Here is a 16901-nt window from a genome sequence, read left to right on the forward strand (position 1 = left end):
CCTCATGGGGAGGGAGGAAATCAAAATGAGAAAGGAATTTCATGATTTCATGACAAAAATATATCTCTCTGTCACACAGACAAATCCCACCTAGTGCTCTGAACTTACCGGCAATATTATACGATAGTCCTTACATTCTGTTACCAAGCCCACTCGTATTTCTTCAGTGATGGAGGAAGAGCCTGAACCTCCAGCAAAAATGGCCCGAACGTTCATTCGACCATGATCCAGGGCTAAAGTGTACCGAATAGTATTCAAAATGTTGCTGCCTGAGAGACAGAACAAGAGAGTCAGAGAGGAATCGACTACCCAGTCTTTGAAGATTCTACTTTCCATCAACCAGAGAGCAGGTTTCTGAGAGAGGAAGGTTGTGATGCCATGTGATGTGCACCAGAGTCCTTGTTTGTTTGTTTGTTTGTTTGTTCGTTCATTCATTCATTCATTCATTCATTCATTCATTCATTCCCTACCCATCAAGTGCCGGGGCACTACTTTGGGCGACTAAGAACAATACCGCAACCCAATACCAAATAGAAAACCAAGAAATATTAAAAACCTATGGTATCCCCCCCCCACAAAAACAGGAACTTGGATAGCAAATTGAAATCAAGATCCACTATGACATTCTGGGGAAGTTTGGATATTTATTGTCTTAGCATTAAAGAACTGCAGGATGAGACATTTGCAGTATTAGCAGGATGCTGCATGTGGGAAAGCTCATGTGTTTCCTGGGCTTTTGAGAGGGTCTGTCTCCAATGGATCCAACTAGGAGCCTATCTCAGCATGTGGCTATGGTTTTCAAACATCTTTCCCACCAAAGAAATTGCTCCATATCAATTTATTCTTTGAAGAGCATTGCAAGAAACATGATGAGTTGGTCCAGGGTGAAACAAGACACAAAACAATGGGCTCAAGTTAAAGGAAGCCAGATTTCGGTTGAATATCAGGAAAAACTTCTTAACTGTTAGAGCCGTACAACAGTGGAACCAGTTACCTCGGGAGTTGGTGAGTGCTCCAAGACTGGAGGCATTCAAGAGAAACTTGGATAACCATCTGGCAGATCTGCTTTGATTGTATTCCTGTGTTAAGCAGGGGGTTGGACTTGGTGGCCTTGTAGGCCCCTTCCAACTTCACTTTTCTAAGATTCTATGATTCTAAACACTTGATATGTGGGGAAGGTTGCCAAGGCCTTTGGGGTTCCACTGTTGCCTCACAAAAACAAAAAGCCTGGTCTCAGCTTGTGCCCAATCTTCTCTCCTCCTTTCTCTCCAGCTGATCTTCTTGCTTGGGGGATCAGTGCTGGTAAGCAGGACACCTTGGTGGGATGGTCCTCAGCGACGTGCCAGCACCCAAAGCCAAGATGCAAGAATTGCCAAGATTTATGGGCCTACCTAATTTAAACCTAGGGTCCGACCGGATGGTGAGACAAACAGTTGCCTTGCTGACCTCCTTGTTCAGCACCTCCTGGTCCCGGCACTCAAAGGCAGAGAGGGGGATGATGGATGGATTGAAGGTGCTCCTGAAGGTGACACTGAGCACGGGCCGAGTCCTGTGGCAGACAGAGAGGAGTGATCATTGAGGGGATGAAGGAAACACAGAACCATTGGGTATCTTGAGTTCTGGTCTATTGATGTATTACTGTACTTTGTTCCTATATTTTAAATTGTTTATTTTATATGTTGTTAGCCGCCCAGAGTAGTCAGTTGACTAAATGGGCAGGGTACAAATTTAATAGATAGATAGATAGATAGATAGATAGATAGATAGATAGATAGATAGATAGATAGATAGATAGATAGATAGATAGATAGATAGATAGATAGATAGATAGATAGATAGATAGATAGATAGATAGATAGATAGATAGATAAATAAATAAATAAATAAATAAATAAATAAATAAATAAATAAATATCACCTCTGAGAGCACGTGCCCATTCAACAGAACAAAGACATGCCATCTGGACCATGAAACGGTTGGTTATATTTTGCAAAGTGGCTAAAGAAAGGCATTTCTGAAAAATGTGCAATTTTAGCCTTCGGCCTGTTTTGTGGAATACTCTCTCCCCCCCCTCTCCCCCCTTACATTTCTGTATCAGGGATATTGTGTGTTCCTTGCACTCCAGTTACAGGCAAAAGCAATTTCCTCTCTGGCCGTATAATGTTGTGTATGGCCAATGTTGTGTATGGGTCACAGGTACATCACAAAAGTGGCCTGCCACTGGGATTCTATTTGGATTTTTTGAAAGGGGATTTTATTTCCCTCAGACACCGAGATGATTTGTGCTAGTCATGGATGTCCTTGCTCTTCCTGGTTGAGACTGCTTCGCTTATCAATGGCGATGCAATGTCAGGAATTGTTTTATAAGTATTACAGTATTTTACTCCACAATTCCATTTTAAGATGTACCTGAGAAAAAGAGAAAGGGGGTGACCTTTTGCAGCAGTTCTCAAGAGAGGAGGTGTGCCTACTGGCAGAATTTTTTCCAAATGCCCAGTGCCAAGCCTCATGCTCCTTACCTCAGCAAGAGCACTTGCCCCTCAGACCCCACTGTTACATCTGGGAGTCCGTCTCCAGTAAGGTCTGACCCAGCACCAATAGTTTGGCCAAAATAGTGAAGTCTCTTACTAGGCAGAGAGACTTGGATGCGCTGCGGACAAGAGAAAGGGATTAAGAAGAGGAGGCTGTGTTAACACGAAACCAAGGCTCTGGAGAGATGGCAACTGCTTTCTTGGCTGTGTTGTGCTGGGGACAGGAAAGCTGTAGGCTTACCTGGCTGTATGCTCCATTGAGGGACCTCCTGTTTCCCCGGAATATGTACACAGCTCCTTGATCCTCATCTTCCATTGGAGCTCCAATGGCCACATCTACCCATTGGTCCCCTGTAATGTCCCCTATTTCTGCTATGCAGGCCCCGAAACGGCCGAAGGGATGTTTGGCCTCCCCCTGCAACTCCTTTCTGCAGAGAAACGTCTCTCCCTGGCAAGCGAAGGAGAGAGAAACTTGAATTGGTCCTGGAAAAAGCATTCGAGAGGAGGAGTTTTCCCTTCAATCCCAAAATACAAGGTGGATGGATCCCATAAAGAAAACCACAGCACTGAGTTTGCAAGAACTGAGCAGGGCTTACAACATTTTGAAGGTTGCCCATTCATAGGGTCACCACAACTCAGAGATGCTTGATGGGACACAACAAAAACAACGACTTGACCTTGAGTGCATCATTAAATTTCAAAGTTTTAATGATGACATATACTGTAAAGCCCTAAACGGTTTAGGACCTCGATATCTAGCAGAACACCTCCTCCCACCTAGATCCACCCGAATCACTTGTTCTAGCCAGGAAGGGTGGTTGAGGGGCCTAATGCCAAGGGAGGCCTGGAGGGAACGAACAAGAAACCAGGCCTTCTCGGCAGTGGCCCCTCACCTTTGGAACAGTCTCCCCTCAGAGATCTGTCTGGCTCTCTCACTGGGTGTTTTCAAGAGCAAACAAGACCTGGCTCTTTAGGGAGGCTTTACATCCTGTCATCACTTGAATATTTTCCCATCCTGAACTATATTACTACTGTTGTTTTTTATTTTACTATATTGTTTTTATTCTAACTATTATTGTTAGCTGCCCAGAATAGACTTCGGTTTGGATGGGTGGGGTATAAATTTAATCAGTCAATCAATCAATAATTTTTTTTCCTTCTCTTTCACTCCAGGGGCCACAAGAGGACAGATACAGAGAAAACAATCTTCATCAGGGTTGACCTGCTGTGCTTAAAAGAAAGGGCACTTCCTGATTTTTAAACCCTGCCACACTTCCCTTTCCCCATTTGCCAAGATGCTTTGGAGTCCTTGATTTAAAAAAAGGGAAGGGGGGGGGAAGCAAAGCACTCCTTTATCTCCTTACCCTGGATTCTGTCCCCTGTCCCATTCCTAAGCCAGCGAAGGTAACAATTAGGCCTTGACAGGGTGGAAGAAATGTGTGGTTGCCACAAAAAAAACCAACAGACAAATTGCACTAAAATATTTAAAATCTGTGCATCCTGCCACGTGCCACAAAATTCAACTTCCATTGCAAATCTACAACATTTGCATCTTTCCCACCTTCAGTCCACATTACTGACTGACTGCCACTAGGGCTGCAGAAACATAAAACATGACATTACTGCCTGCCTTGTCATTGTATACTCTATTCTGTAATTAACGCTGCTGTCCAATATACCATCATCCTTCCTTTGCCCTTTGGGATTGTCCACTGCAACAGTAAAAGAGTCCTAAACAATCATCCTTGACCACTTCATAGGGCTACTAAGAGGAAAAGTCAACCTAGCCCAACCTTCTCCACCCCTTACCTGTCTCTCACAGATGTAGACTCTTCCTCCGGTCACTGAGTCATAGTACATAGGAGCACCAATGAGAACAAGGTCTGTGTTTGCATCTCCATCGAGGTCCACAGAACAAAGAGCAGCCCCGAAGTATGAGCCAATCTGGAGGGGCTGAAATTTTCCATTGTTAATAAATGTTCTTTGCTCTCCCTGACCTCCCAGTGCTCCCACCTGCTTGCCTCCCTGGGCTCATCCATGAGCATCCCCCATCTATGCATCACTCAAGCCACAAGCAGAGGTTGCTTTCTATTTGACTGAAAAATCACAGGCAATTCATCATCTGCAACAGATGTTTAAACTATTCTGAGACAAGCATGTACAACGGTCAGGGATTCCCCTCAAGCACACTGGAAAATCTTCCTCAGTTTTGTGAGGCAGCTAGAGGAGCTGCTCTCGTTGGCAGTTGTGGTACTTCTGCTGGCTTTGAACAGGGATGGGTTGATTGTGTGCAACTTCTCATACACAGAGGGGTCAATCCTTTTCACGAGTCTACTGATATTTTGGGGTGGCCCCTGTAAATCTTGAGAGCCAGAACTGCTGGATAGCTCAGTGGTCTAGGTTTCTTCTGGCTGAATCAGAGGTTGGGAGTTCGATTTCCCAGTGTGCCTCCTTGACAAGGGCTGGACTCGATGATCCATAGGGTCCCGTCCAGCTCTGCAGTTCTAAGATTATTATTAAATCACTTACTCAAAATGGCACCTTTTTTTGCCAGAACTAAGGGATGAAGTATGGAAGTGAGAGCTGGATCATAAAGAAGGCTGACCGCCAAAGAATTGATGTTTTTGAATTTTGGTGCTGGAGGAGACTCTTGAGAGTCCCCTGGACTGCAAGGAGAACAAACCTATCCATTCTGAAGGAAATTAACCCTGAATGCTCACTGGAAAGACAGATCCTGAAGCTGAGGCTCCAATACTTTGGCCATCTCATGAGAAGAGAAGACTCCCTGGAAAAGACCCTGATGTTGGGAAAGAGTGAAGGTAAGAGGAGAAGGGGACGACAGAGGATGAGATGGATGGATAGTGTCATTGAAGCGACCAACATGAATTTGACCTAACTCCAGGAGGCAGTGAAAGACAGGAGGGCCTGGCGTGCTCTGGTCCATGGGGTCACGAAGAGTCGGATATGACTTAACGACTAAACAACAACAAGGGATGAAGTTCCAGTTACAATATCCCTTTGCAGTCTGTGGGCCATGTAGCCAACTTTAATTACTACAAGCCAAGGGGTGGGAGTTGAGAACAATCACAATACAAGCACGAGAAATGGACAACTCATGCTGAATTGATTTTACCTGCTTTGAAGACAGCTCTGACTTTTGCCTCCACTGCCCATTTTCCTGGCTGAACAAGACAACTTTGCCGACATGCTGGTAACGAGGAGCCCCCAACACATAGCTGTTACGTCCATTCACTTGGACAGTTGCCGTTGAATAGCCTTGAGGGAAACAAAAAGTTGAACAATAAGTAAGTAAGTAAGTAAGTAAGTAAGTAAGTAAGTAAGTAAGTAAGTAAGTAAGTAAATAAATAAATAAATAAATAAATAAATAAATAAATAAATAAATAAATAAATAAATAAGCCAGAGGATAAAGGGTAGCTATCATTCCTCATGAGGAGACCATCTGATTATAGCTTTGTTAGGGGAATCTTTGGTCAGCAATGAGATGCAACTTCTTCTGGTGAGCCAGGGATAAAAGAAAATGCACCACCACCATCATCATCCAGTCTATTGTGTGCCAGAAGCAAAGGTCTAAAGTGCAAGCTCTCCCAGGAGTGCAAAATATTATAAGAACATTCCCCTTCACATTGGAATTTTGGAAATATTGAGATTCGTGTTGTTTTGTAAAGTGCAGAAGCAACCTCTTTGGGCTTTTAGGCTGTTGACCAGAAACAAAGGGCATGATTAAGACATTAAGTTTCCATGACATCAATTTGCCAGATCAGAGATTAAAATTAGTTTGGTCTGGCAGAAGGTGGTGAAAAAGGTAGGAAATCAGAAGTTCAAGTTTGTTTGGTTTTTTGGAAAATAAGACCAATTCCAGCCCAAGGCATTTTGCCACCTCGAATGAAACCAATATGCTTCCTGCAGTCAACACTTTAAAAAGCCTTGTTGCCTCATTCAGACACATCCTTAACTTCCTTTATCCCCTTCTCATGGTGCTGCTGACAATAAGTTGCTTCATTTTACAGTATGGTTTCACCAGCCCTAAACAAGGCCCATATTGCAATAAAGAAGTTACAGAGAGTATCTTCTACCAGTCAACGTATACATCAACAAATTAGTAGAGAAGCCACAGCAGAAGCTGGTGATATTTGTTTGTTTGTTTGTTTGTTTGTTTGTTTGTTTGTTCGATTTATATCCCACCCATCTGGTATATTTCCCCCTCCAAAGGAGAATATTTCTGTAATGACCGCTTGGACCTTCCTTTCAATCAGATGCACCCTTCTAAGAGTTCAAAACTCTCCCAAGAGCACAGGAGACAACAGTTGCTTTTGACTCTTACCAAGATAGGCATCTTTCAGATCCTTAGTGAAACGGGATATGTTGATAAAATTTGAATCACCACGGTTCCCATATAGGAAGACTCCTCCAGACCAGTCATAGGCGCCTACTGCTCCCAGCATGGAACCATCCTAAATCATCCCAAGGGATGGCCCAAAGAAAAAGATGAGAGTACCAAATCAGTTACGACAGCAAAATTTACTATATTTATATAGTCCCAGAATATAGATGTCCTCCCCTTCCCCTTTATGTGACACTAGGACATTTTATTAGGACATATTTTCCGCTCCACTTTCTTCATTGACTTTGCCCAGGAAAACCAAGCCTTGAGAAATGCCCCCAAGCCTTGAGAAATGCCCCCAACACTACACTGGAAAGTCAAACCAAATTATCTGCCAACCCTTTCTTCTGTAGTCAGGCTCCATCTTAGGCCTCCAGAAGGACTTTACTCTACATATTTCCCTTCCACTCCTTCAGACACCGGAGACCCTGTTGAATGGGGAGCCTGTAATGCCAGTGATTTGCCCAAGACCATGCATCAATTGTCCAAGTAAATATTTGAATTAGGAGTCTCATCCCATCTAAAGGGAAACTGCCTTCACATGGCATCAGACTGGTCTTCTACTTTAATTTTACTTAGTTAATTTTTTACACCTAAACTCTGGGAGGCAGTGGAAGACAGGAGGGCCTGGCGTACTCTGGTCCATGGGGTCACGAAGGGTCGGACATGACTAAACAACTAAACAAAAATTCAGTGTTTCCCAACCTGGAGGGCTGTGATCCCCAAGACGATTGCAAAGTGTTTTCTGGGGGTTTCGTCTCACATTTTATGCATTGTAGCCCTTATTAAATAATTTCTTCCTTGATCTTTCAGAACAGACTATTAAAGTTAGGGTGCATGCATATATGTATGTATATGAAATAGGCCCCCTGGAGGCGGAAAAAAGCTCTACTTTCTGAGAAAGAATCACTTTACCCCACAAAAAAAAGCCTTTTTATGCAAATATGGTGGTGATGGGTCACAGCTTACTTGGCTATTATAAAAGGGGCTTGTGCCCCGAAAAAGGTTGGGATTCACTGCTCTAATTCCTATACCACACTCAGGGCTCCATTAGCCCATAACCGGGCCCCTAGGCTTTCAGGTATTTTGGGCCCCTTCCAGCACTTCAATTGGTAGGATGCAGAGTACAAAGTACCTTCAAGCATTGGAGCCCTAGAGTGTCTTGGCAAATTAGATTAGGCATCCTTCAGTCTCAAGAGACTATGGTAATGTGCTCTGTATGGAGGACTTAGAACAGCATCTAGTGTGGCTGAGAAGGCCAATTCGAGAGTGGCAATCCCTTCCACACTGAAGACAAATACAATCTGTCTCCTGTCCAGCTCCCTGATTTTGCTGCTTTCGGGACTGCCTCTTTGCCTTGGCCTGCTGGACAAGGGTCTCTTCAAATTGGGAGAGGTCATGATGCAATGCCTGCCTCCAAGCTGAATGCTTAGATGTCAGGGTTTCCCATCTGTTGAGGTCCGTTCCTAAGGCCTTCAGATCCTGCTTGCAGATGTCCTTGTATCGCAGCTGTGGTCTCCCTTTGGGGCGATTTCCCTGAACTAATTTTCCATACAGAAGATCTTTTGGAATCCGACCATCAGCCATTCTGACAACATGCCCAAGCCAACATAGACGTCGCTGTTTCAGTAATGTATATATGCTAAACATTAGATATACTGTATTAATCTAGAGAAGGAGACAGACTGAGGACTGGAATGACTCACCGGGGTCAACAAAGCACTGAATCCCTCCTGGGACATCTCTAATTGGAAGGAACTACTGCTTTGGGATTGTGTGCCTACAAAGGAAAGACAGAGGTATACAAATCTGGGAAGTTCGACTGTCTTCATGCCCACTGAGTGCTCTTCTTTACATTTTGACTAGTGTGATGACGCATAAAGCACATGAGAGCCCACTCTGCCATCTGCCTGTCAGAGGCACAATCACAGCATCATTCCTAGCCCTTCCCAATCCCCCCAACCCCTTGAGGTCATGCTAGATTTGGTACCTTCGATGGCAAATATTTTATCCTCAAGGTTTTTCTGGATGTCCTTCAGAGCATTGAAGTTGTTCACTGGGAAAACATGGTCTGTGGCTGGTGTAGAGGCAATGCTGATGAGCTCCTGCTTGGCTCTGCCCTGTGAGAAAGCTTGTCCAACCTTTGTAGCAGGAGAGGGAAGAATGAGGGACAACACAGAAAATAAAACGTATTGAAGATTACACGAGGGAAATGTTATGTAGCTATCCACCAATATGTGCTATATTTTTTTTCTGGTCACACGACACAGAGACAAGTTCAAGACATTTTCCTGGCCAGTGGTGTAACTGGGGAATATTTCCCCAATCACCTGGAGGGTTGTGTTATTTTGTTCCTTTGTTGTACTGGTGCGTTCTCTACCAAGATTTCCTGTGTGGACAACCTGCCCTGCTTCTTTTCAGAATCGAAGCCAGGAAGGCGGCTGCCCATTACTGCAGTGCACAGATATTTAATTTTTTCCCCATGCCCAATACATCAATACGTTGGTAAAAGTATGTCACTGGGGGGCTGCTGCCATTATACTACTGGAGAGTGATATTTCTTTCTTTCTTTTGGGAAGATACATTGAAACATAGGTATGCCAATGTCACCAGGGGTTGTGCTGCGTAGATATCCCATCTCTATGGTGTGCAATGCATTTCTACAGGAGCAGCCAGTGCAACAGAGGGACACTTTCCTAAACAGAAACCCTCCAAAGCTTCCTCGGAAGCAAGTGCCCACCCCGGGGACCCGCCAGCCCCGACCTGGTGTAAGGGCCGCCGAAGGCCCTAGACCGGGCTGGGCTGGGTCACGCAGGTCAGAGGGGCTCCTCCAGGGATGGGACGTAGGGTTGCAGTGTCGGTGTCCTGGTGCCATGGTCCATGGTCCATACCCATGCCCATCCCCCGTCCGTTGCAATCCACCTCTTGTGGTGCTGGAAGGAGATGCTCCTCCTGGCCAGGGTGCTTCAGCCGCTCGCCTCAGCCTCGCCCTCCACCATGGTCGGCCCTGCCCCCTCGGCTGCTCTACAGCACTGGCTGGGGCCCGTCACCAGCCAGCATCCACCGTGGCTCGGTTGCAGCCGGGGAGTGAGTGCGATCAGAGGAGGCCTCGGACTGCCTGCTAAGGTAAGGTGCTGCTTTTTGCTTTTAAAAAACTTCTGGGTGGGTTTTGCAGTGTGGGTTCGGGCTGGGGGGGTTATGTTTCTGTGCTGTGTTGTTTGTTTGTTTTTTTGGTGATCTTTTTTTTTGGCAGTCCCAGCATGGGACTTGCTCCAATGTTTATTTTTGGGCTTTGTTTCATTTTTTGCAGCCCCAGACCCTTCAGGGCTTCCTCTGTTTATTTTATTTTATTTTTTGCAGCCCCAGCGCGTTCCTATGGGGCTTGCAGTGTTTTATTTTTATTTTATTTATTTATTTATTTATTTTTGGCTGGAACGGATTGATCACATTCCCATGCATTTCTATGGAAAATGGTGCTTCGACTTACGATCATTTTGAGTTCCGTCCATCTTCTGGAATGGATTATGGTCATAAGTCGAGGCACCACTGTGTATAAATAAAGGAGTTAAATTGTTCCTTGAAGGAAGAGAAGAAACAAACTGGTACCATGGTGTAACCGGCCATAAGGATTCAGATAAGAGGAAGTAAATCAGTACTGCTAAAAGTTCTTGGGACATTTGTCCCAGGACATAAACCACATGACCATGATTCAGTACAACAGAGGTATGGAAAGCATCGGGGAAAATATTTCCCCTGTGTGATCAAGGTCTTCGTCTCATTATCATCACACCTGTGGTGCAGGAAGGTCTCTCTCACATAACATTATTGTAATGTATTGGGAGCTTCAAGTGAAGACCCTTTGTTGGATAGGCTGCTTGCAGTGGTACTCAGATTGATGGTGCTTGCTGAGCCGGTCAATCAGGTTTGTCCTACAGACTAGCAATGGGCAAAGGGAGTTTTTAACTGCTGGATATGGTCATTGATTGATTGAATGTTGGGGGGGGTGTCTGGGGAAGGTTTGAGTATATATACTGCTGCTTGCTGTGGATGTGGCAGTGTGTGGTGTCTCCTGCAAGTAAAGAGCTATGCTCTGAACCCACTATTTTACAATTACCATATTTTCCCATGTATAAAACAAAACTTTTTCCTAAAACAATTAAAGGGGAAATTGGGGGTAGTTTTATACACAGAAATAAGGAGGGGGGAGGGATCAAAGCACTTTGATCCCTGCTTTCCCCCTCCACATTTTGCAAAGAAAGTGTAGGGGGAAAGTGAGCAAGGGGGACACGGAGCATCACTTCTCAGTTCACGTGGACTCTGCAGCCTTTTTTGGTTTGAAGCCCATGGGCGAGTGGGTTGGCTGGGACAAGCAATTGTTTAAGGCCGAAAGGAGGCAGTTAAGATGCGTGATGGTCCCTCCCCTGTGGACAAGCACCCTTGCCTTTCAGCAGCACCAACCTTCAGGTGTTTTTGTGGGGGGGTGAGCGGTTGTGTTGCTGAAAGGCGCCCCCTTTGCTCGCTTTCGACCTACACTTTCTTGCAATGAAAGAAATTTTGGGTTTAAAAAGTAGGGAGCGTTTTATACATGGGAGCATCATATACACAGAAAAATATAGCATCTTTCTTAATTTCTCTCATCCACCTCAATTCTCCTCTTCACTCTTCCTGGTGCCAGAAACACACCCTATTTGAACAGCATCCATGGCATTTTGAAGAATGGGACTTTACTGCAAATTTGTGACAGAGAGAATAAATGCATGTAGTCAATACAGTTCTAACTTAGAAATGCCAACCAACCAGTAGAAGACATCTCTTTCTGTTCTTATGCATTTAGGAACTGCTCGATTGGCTGAAATGCTTGATCAACCAAAGTTTTTTGCAAATGTAGATCCCTGCTATAATCAGTTGATATCTACATATCAAGCTACTGTAAAAAAAGAAGCTATAAAAAGGCTGGCTAAACCCTTCTCTAACTTTATAGTTGTGATCCATGTTTCAAGCCTGCATTTGTTTTCTTTACAATGTTTTGAGAATTTCTTGGGTGGCTTTCTTACCCCAATAGCAAATCGGATGATGCCGGCTTGCTCAGCTTCTGGTATAACATCATTATACTCCAGGGGGTCCCCTGATTTCTCTCCATCTGTTATCACAATGAGAACCTTAGAGGCATCCTGACGGGCTCCTTTTTCTGGGAGAAATTGCTCACGCCTGGAGAAAAATTGTAGAAATAACAAATTACACTGGGACCCCCTATCTGTGGGATCAGTACCTGCTAATTCATTTAACTGCTGTCTAAAAATGCTAAATAAACAACACCAGAAATAATATTTCTAGGGTGTATTTACCAAAGCAGGCCTATAGATGGAGCCAGAGATCATGTAATGTATAGTGATTGATACTTATACGTTTTTCAGCATCCTCAAGGGACTTGGACCCAATCCTCTTTCGATACTACAGCTCTACTGTAACTCTTTTTCTGTTTCCTTCTTATGAAAACATATCACACATCAGCCGTATGGAATTTAACATATTGAACACGATTTCAGCCAGTGAATGAAAAATGGCAATTTCATGACTAAACATAGGAGCAACCAATATTTTATATTGAATGAGATTAATCAAACGATTACTTACACCACTTTCTGGATATATGTAGCTGTGTAAGTTGCCCCATACAGCTGCGATACTCTTCTGAGAAGTGCATCGGGATCTGGTGTTCTCTGGAACTCAAGAAAGTCAAACTCTTCTTGATATCCTCCAGAATACTGGGACATGGCAAACTAAAATGTGAGAGCGTGAGAGAGCAGTGAATGGAAACAGACATTCAGAGAACACTCAACATAAACTTTGTAAGTGCTTGGCTGACAGACAGTGACACAAATTAAAATTCTGGAATCCACGTTCTGTGGCATGGAAAGCTCAGCTCTGCAGTCTGTAGCAATTATGCAAATGGAGTCAGGCATAAAGTATTTTCTACAAAAGGCTTCAGGAGGTTTTGGGGGCCATGAAGACCAACTGTAGGGTTGTGTTGTTGTTGTTGTTGTTGTTTTAGATTTTTGAATATATATCACATTTTCTCTCATTCCTACAAAGCTAAACAACCTCTTTGTCAAAGTGGGTACAGAACAAGGCTTCTACCTCCTCACATATGGACAAGCCACGTACTTCATTTTGTGGTGGCCTGAGGGCAGAAAGACACTGAGAAGTTGTCACTAGGGGGGGTGAATGTCTATTAGTGCTTAAGAGACAAGACTGACAGACATGATTTCATGTTTAAGAAACCAGGCTTCAAAGAAGTCCCACACTAAGTCTTCAGGACTAATCAGAACACAAAGCAAGCTAATATGCAAATTCCAGGAGGTGAGAGATGCTCCTGCTGTGCATTTACACAGAATCAAGATTTTCATTTTCTGCTGATATGTCAGTTATACCATCTGTTTCTGCCTTGACCCTTTGTGTCTAGAACTATTTCCAATGAGAACAGAAACAGAGTGCTTTAAATTTGTGTATGAACATGTCATTTTGTCGGGAAATTAGTCGTTCCATTTTTACCTGTACTATGATTTTTAAGAAAACAACAACACATCGTACTTTTCCATGTATAAGACGTTCCCATGTATAAGACACCCCCACTTTTCTAATCCAAAATTAAGAAAAATAAGTGGGCTTAGCGAGTGTAGGGGGAAAGGGATCAAAGCGCTGCAGGATCACTTTGATCCCTTTCCCCTCCACTTGTTTTGGTTCTCTCCTCAGCTTATTTCCATGTATAATTACTCCAGTTAATTCCTGTCCTCTTTCCTTTTTCCCCCTCTTTATTTGATTTATTTTTATTTTTCCCATCTTATAGAATCATTTAATTAATTAATTGTTATAAAAAATTTTAGAACTTGTTATCCTTATGTTGTAAGCCGCCTAGAGTGGTCGAAATGATTAGATAGATAGATAGATAGATAGATAGATAGATAGATAGATAGATAGATAGATAGATAGATAGATAGATAGATAGATAGATAGATAGATAGATAGATAGATAGATAGATAGATAGATAGATAGATAGATAGATAAATAAATAAATAAATAAATAAATAAATAAATAAGACGACCCTCAATTTTTAATCTAAAGATTTTAGACAAAAGTATAGTTGTATACAAGGAAAAATACAGTAATTTAACAACATTAATAAAATGCTAACTATTAACTTTAAATATTTATATTACAAAGCACAACAACAAACCCTTAACAACTTCTTTCCGGAATCATTATTGCTTGACCGATTAAACTATCAAATGAAACACAAACAGAAGAGGTGGGAAGAATTGATTTGGTGAGGTAAAATACAAAACTGATTAATGACTATGTAACCAAATCTTTAATAAATGAAACCAAACTTCCATTCACAACAGTACCATTTCATTCGATGTCTGCTCTCAACATTTCAGTATTACCTGGGTGCTGGTATTCTGGAAACGCTTCATGACTTCAGATATAAATGTCTTCATCTGTCTGAACGCATGATAGCCAATGCTCCCTGAACCATCGACCAGAAGAACGATGTCAGTGAGTCGCTTTGGACATTCTAAAGGAAAACAAGTTAGAGGAGAACACATTTGGGAGCATGTAATAAAACTGATTAAGACCACGCTATGTCAGTGTACAATCACATTTTGTAAAACGTGGACCCTTCTCAAATTGCAGTCCATGCTTATGAAGGAGGCAATGATGGCACAGCTGACATCTTCAATGGCCCTTATCCTCCATGCTAGTCCTGGTCTTCTTCCCAAGGATATATGATGAGGATACACAGTAAAGCTGCAAACAGAATCCCATAGGATAGACATTTTCAGGGAGTATATTTGTAAATACTGTATATCCAGCTCCCTTGTATGCCCCTCACAAGGTTCCAAAGGGGTCACTTTAGCCTGTAGCGCCTATGACAGGTGTGTTCACTGGGGTTTGTTCGGCCCTCAGTTTCTTGTGTCTTTGTCTCACCTGGCAGGCTGTCAGGAAAGCGCTGTGTTTGCCTTAGATTCTGGTCCAGTAGGAAACAATAGCCCTTCAGGTATATATTTTCCCCACAGGTCTGATACACTGTGGGACCACACACCTGTGGAACCAAAGAAGCATGGTTAGAAGTGTTCAAACACAAGGTGTGGCCAGCAGTACCTGATTTAAACTGGGGTTTCAACAGTTTCAGAATCTATACACCCTAAAAAATATTCTGCACAAATCATTTCATATACATAGGCCATCAGATACTCGTTATTTAGCTGAGATTTTTGGAAAACACGCTTTGCTTGTACTGAAATACTGTACTCTCTTTTCTTAACTATGACCGCAACGACACATACAGAAAGCACCAAAGTCACTTTTCAGCAACTTGTTGTTTCAGATGACCCAAGCCCTGATACAGTTTTTAAAAGTGTGTATTGGCACCATTTTAAAACCACACCTGAGCTTCTGTCCTGTCCAGTCAATGCTGGCAGGCTTTCCAGCTACTGATGGCACCAGGGTCTGAGCTCATTATGCAGCCAAATTGGAGCTGCTGGAACTGCCCCTGAGGAAAGAACAGTATTGCTGTCCAGCCAGTGTTTTTGCTGGGGTGGGGGGCACTCTAGCAGCTCCTTTCCCCACACCTTGCAAATGGGTGAGACTCCTGTGGTCCAACTCTGTCAATAGTGGCAGGATGCCTCTCAGCATTGGCCAACCAGGAGGCCAGGAATTGCTCTGCATACTGCTTTGATGTGAGGCAGTTTCACATCTGTTTTCAGATATTCTGGGTTTACCTGAAACATGTAGTTCCTGCTTATGACATAAAAGATTCTTCTATTAAAGCTTGTCATTCTATGAGGTTCTTGGAGTTGAGCCCTGGCTAAAACGAAGCTTTAGATGTGCTCTCAAAAGAGAAGAATCATTTCCATCATCCCTTCTAATGAGACGGGAAGAGATGATGGAAATGATGACGGAAAAGAGTCAGGGGATGGGTCAACAACATAGAACAGGCAGCAAAACCCACAAAAGGGATGTCGAACCCCTGCGAGGTTAATACACTGTGGTCATTTGCCACCTTCTTTCTCTCTTAGGTTGCTATGGTTACAGTAGGCCGACTTTATCCCTTTCTTGCAGCTTCTTGATCAAAACTTTCAGTCATCAGCTAGGGGTGTCAACAGGGTTCCTTGGCCTTCATGATTTTAGGACAGGTTTTATCCAGGAATAAGAAGTAGTATCTCAAAATAATAATGATAATAATAATAATTTTAAAAGAGCCACTTGTGACCATTGCTGCTTACCAGTGACTGAGAGCCACGGGTGGAAAGAGATAAGCCAAGAGACATGTTCACTGCATCGGCCGGTACTGACAGGAAAAGAAATGCATCAGGCAATAAGACTTATGTCACTTATTAATACACAAATCTATGATACACTTGGGGCTGCAGTCTTACTCAGAGGAGGAAAAGATGCTACAGTCTCACAGTGACCGCTGACTGGGAATAGCGGGATATGTGTTTTCCTAAAGCATATTTGTAATTAAAGAAATTACTGACTGATACCTGAGAACACACTCCCTCTCCCAAATATATTACAATTTTCTTCTGTCTAAATATGCACAGCATTGAACTGTTGGTCTTCACCTAGATTATTTCAATAATCTTAAACCATGCCCTAGCATTAACTTCGACTCCAAGTATAACTAAAGTAGAAATTACACTTCAGAGACATGGACAAGTTAGAGGCAATCATCAAGAAATATCTTGTTGCCTTGTGGCGCAGTGGTTAAAACGCTGTACTGCAGCTCAAACTGTGCTCACGACCTGGGGTTCAAATCCCAGGTAGCCGGCTCAAGGCTGACTCAGCCTTCCATCCTTCCTAGGTCGGTAAAATGAGTACCAGCTTGCTGGGGGGGCAATGTGTAGCCTGTATAATTAAATTGTAAACCACCCGGAGAGTGCTTGTAGTGCTATGGGCC

The 16901-nt window shown here is 43.2% G+C and overlaps 1 protein-coding gene across 2 annotated transcripts in view; it reads right to left on the reverse strand.

Annotated features, from left to right (window-relative positions):
• The window catches only part of LOC110086420 (integrin alpha-X), a 42608-nt gene that overhangs the window by 13536 nt on the left and 12171 nt on the right, over positions 1 to 16901 (reverse strand). For both annotated transcript variants that reach the window (XM_072976877.2, XM_078377112.1), the window contains exons 4-17: positions 16225 to 16289; positions 14927 to 15041; positions 14383 to 14513; positions 12570 to 12715; positions 11990 to 12143; positions 8926 to 9076; positions 8642 to 8715; positions 6876 to 7005; positions 5666 to 5808; positions 4342 to 4485; positions 2774 to 2980; positions 2521 to 2651; positions 1392 to 1549; positions 109 to 269 (exon numbers count right to left, since the gene is read on the reverse strand). In XM_072976877.2, coding sequence (XP_072832978.2) covers positions 109 to 269; positions 1392 to 1549; positions 2521 to 2651; positions 2774 to 2980; positions 4342 to 4485; positions 5666 to 5808; positions 6876 to 7005; positions 8642 to 8715; positions 8926 to 9076; positions 11990 to 12143; positions 12570 to 12715; positions 14383 to 14513; positions 14927 to 15041; positions 16225 to 16289 — 1910 coding nt within the window. The remainder of the gene's footprint in view (positions 1 to 108; positions 270 to 1391; positions 1550 to 2520; positions 2652 to 2773; positions 2981 to 4341; positions 4486 to 5665; positions 5809 to 6875; positions 7006 to 8641; positions 8716 to 8925; positions 9077 to 11989; positions 12144 to 12569; positions 12716 to 14382; positions 14514 to 14926; positions 15042 to 16224; positions 16290 to 16901) is intronic.

Source organism: Pogona vitticeps, chromosome 6 (genome assembly GCF_051106095.1).
Source record: "Pogona vitticeps strain Pit_001003342236 chromosome 6, PviZW2.1, whole genome shotgun sequence".
NCBI lineage: Eukaryota > Metazoa > Chordata > Lepidosauria > Squamata > Agamidae > Pogona > Pogona vitticeps.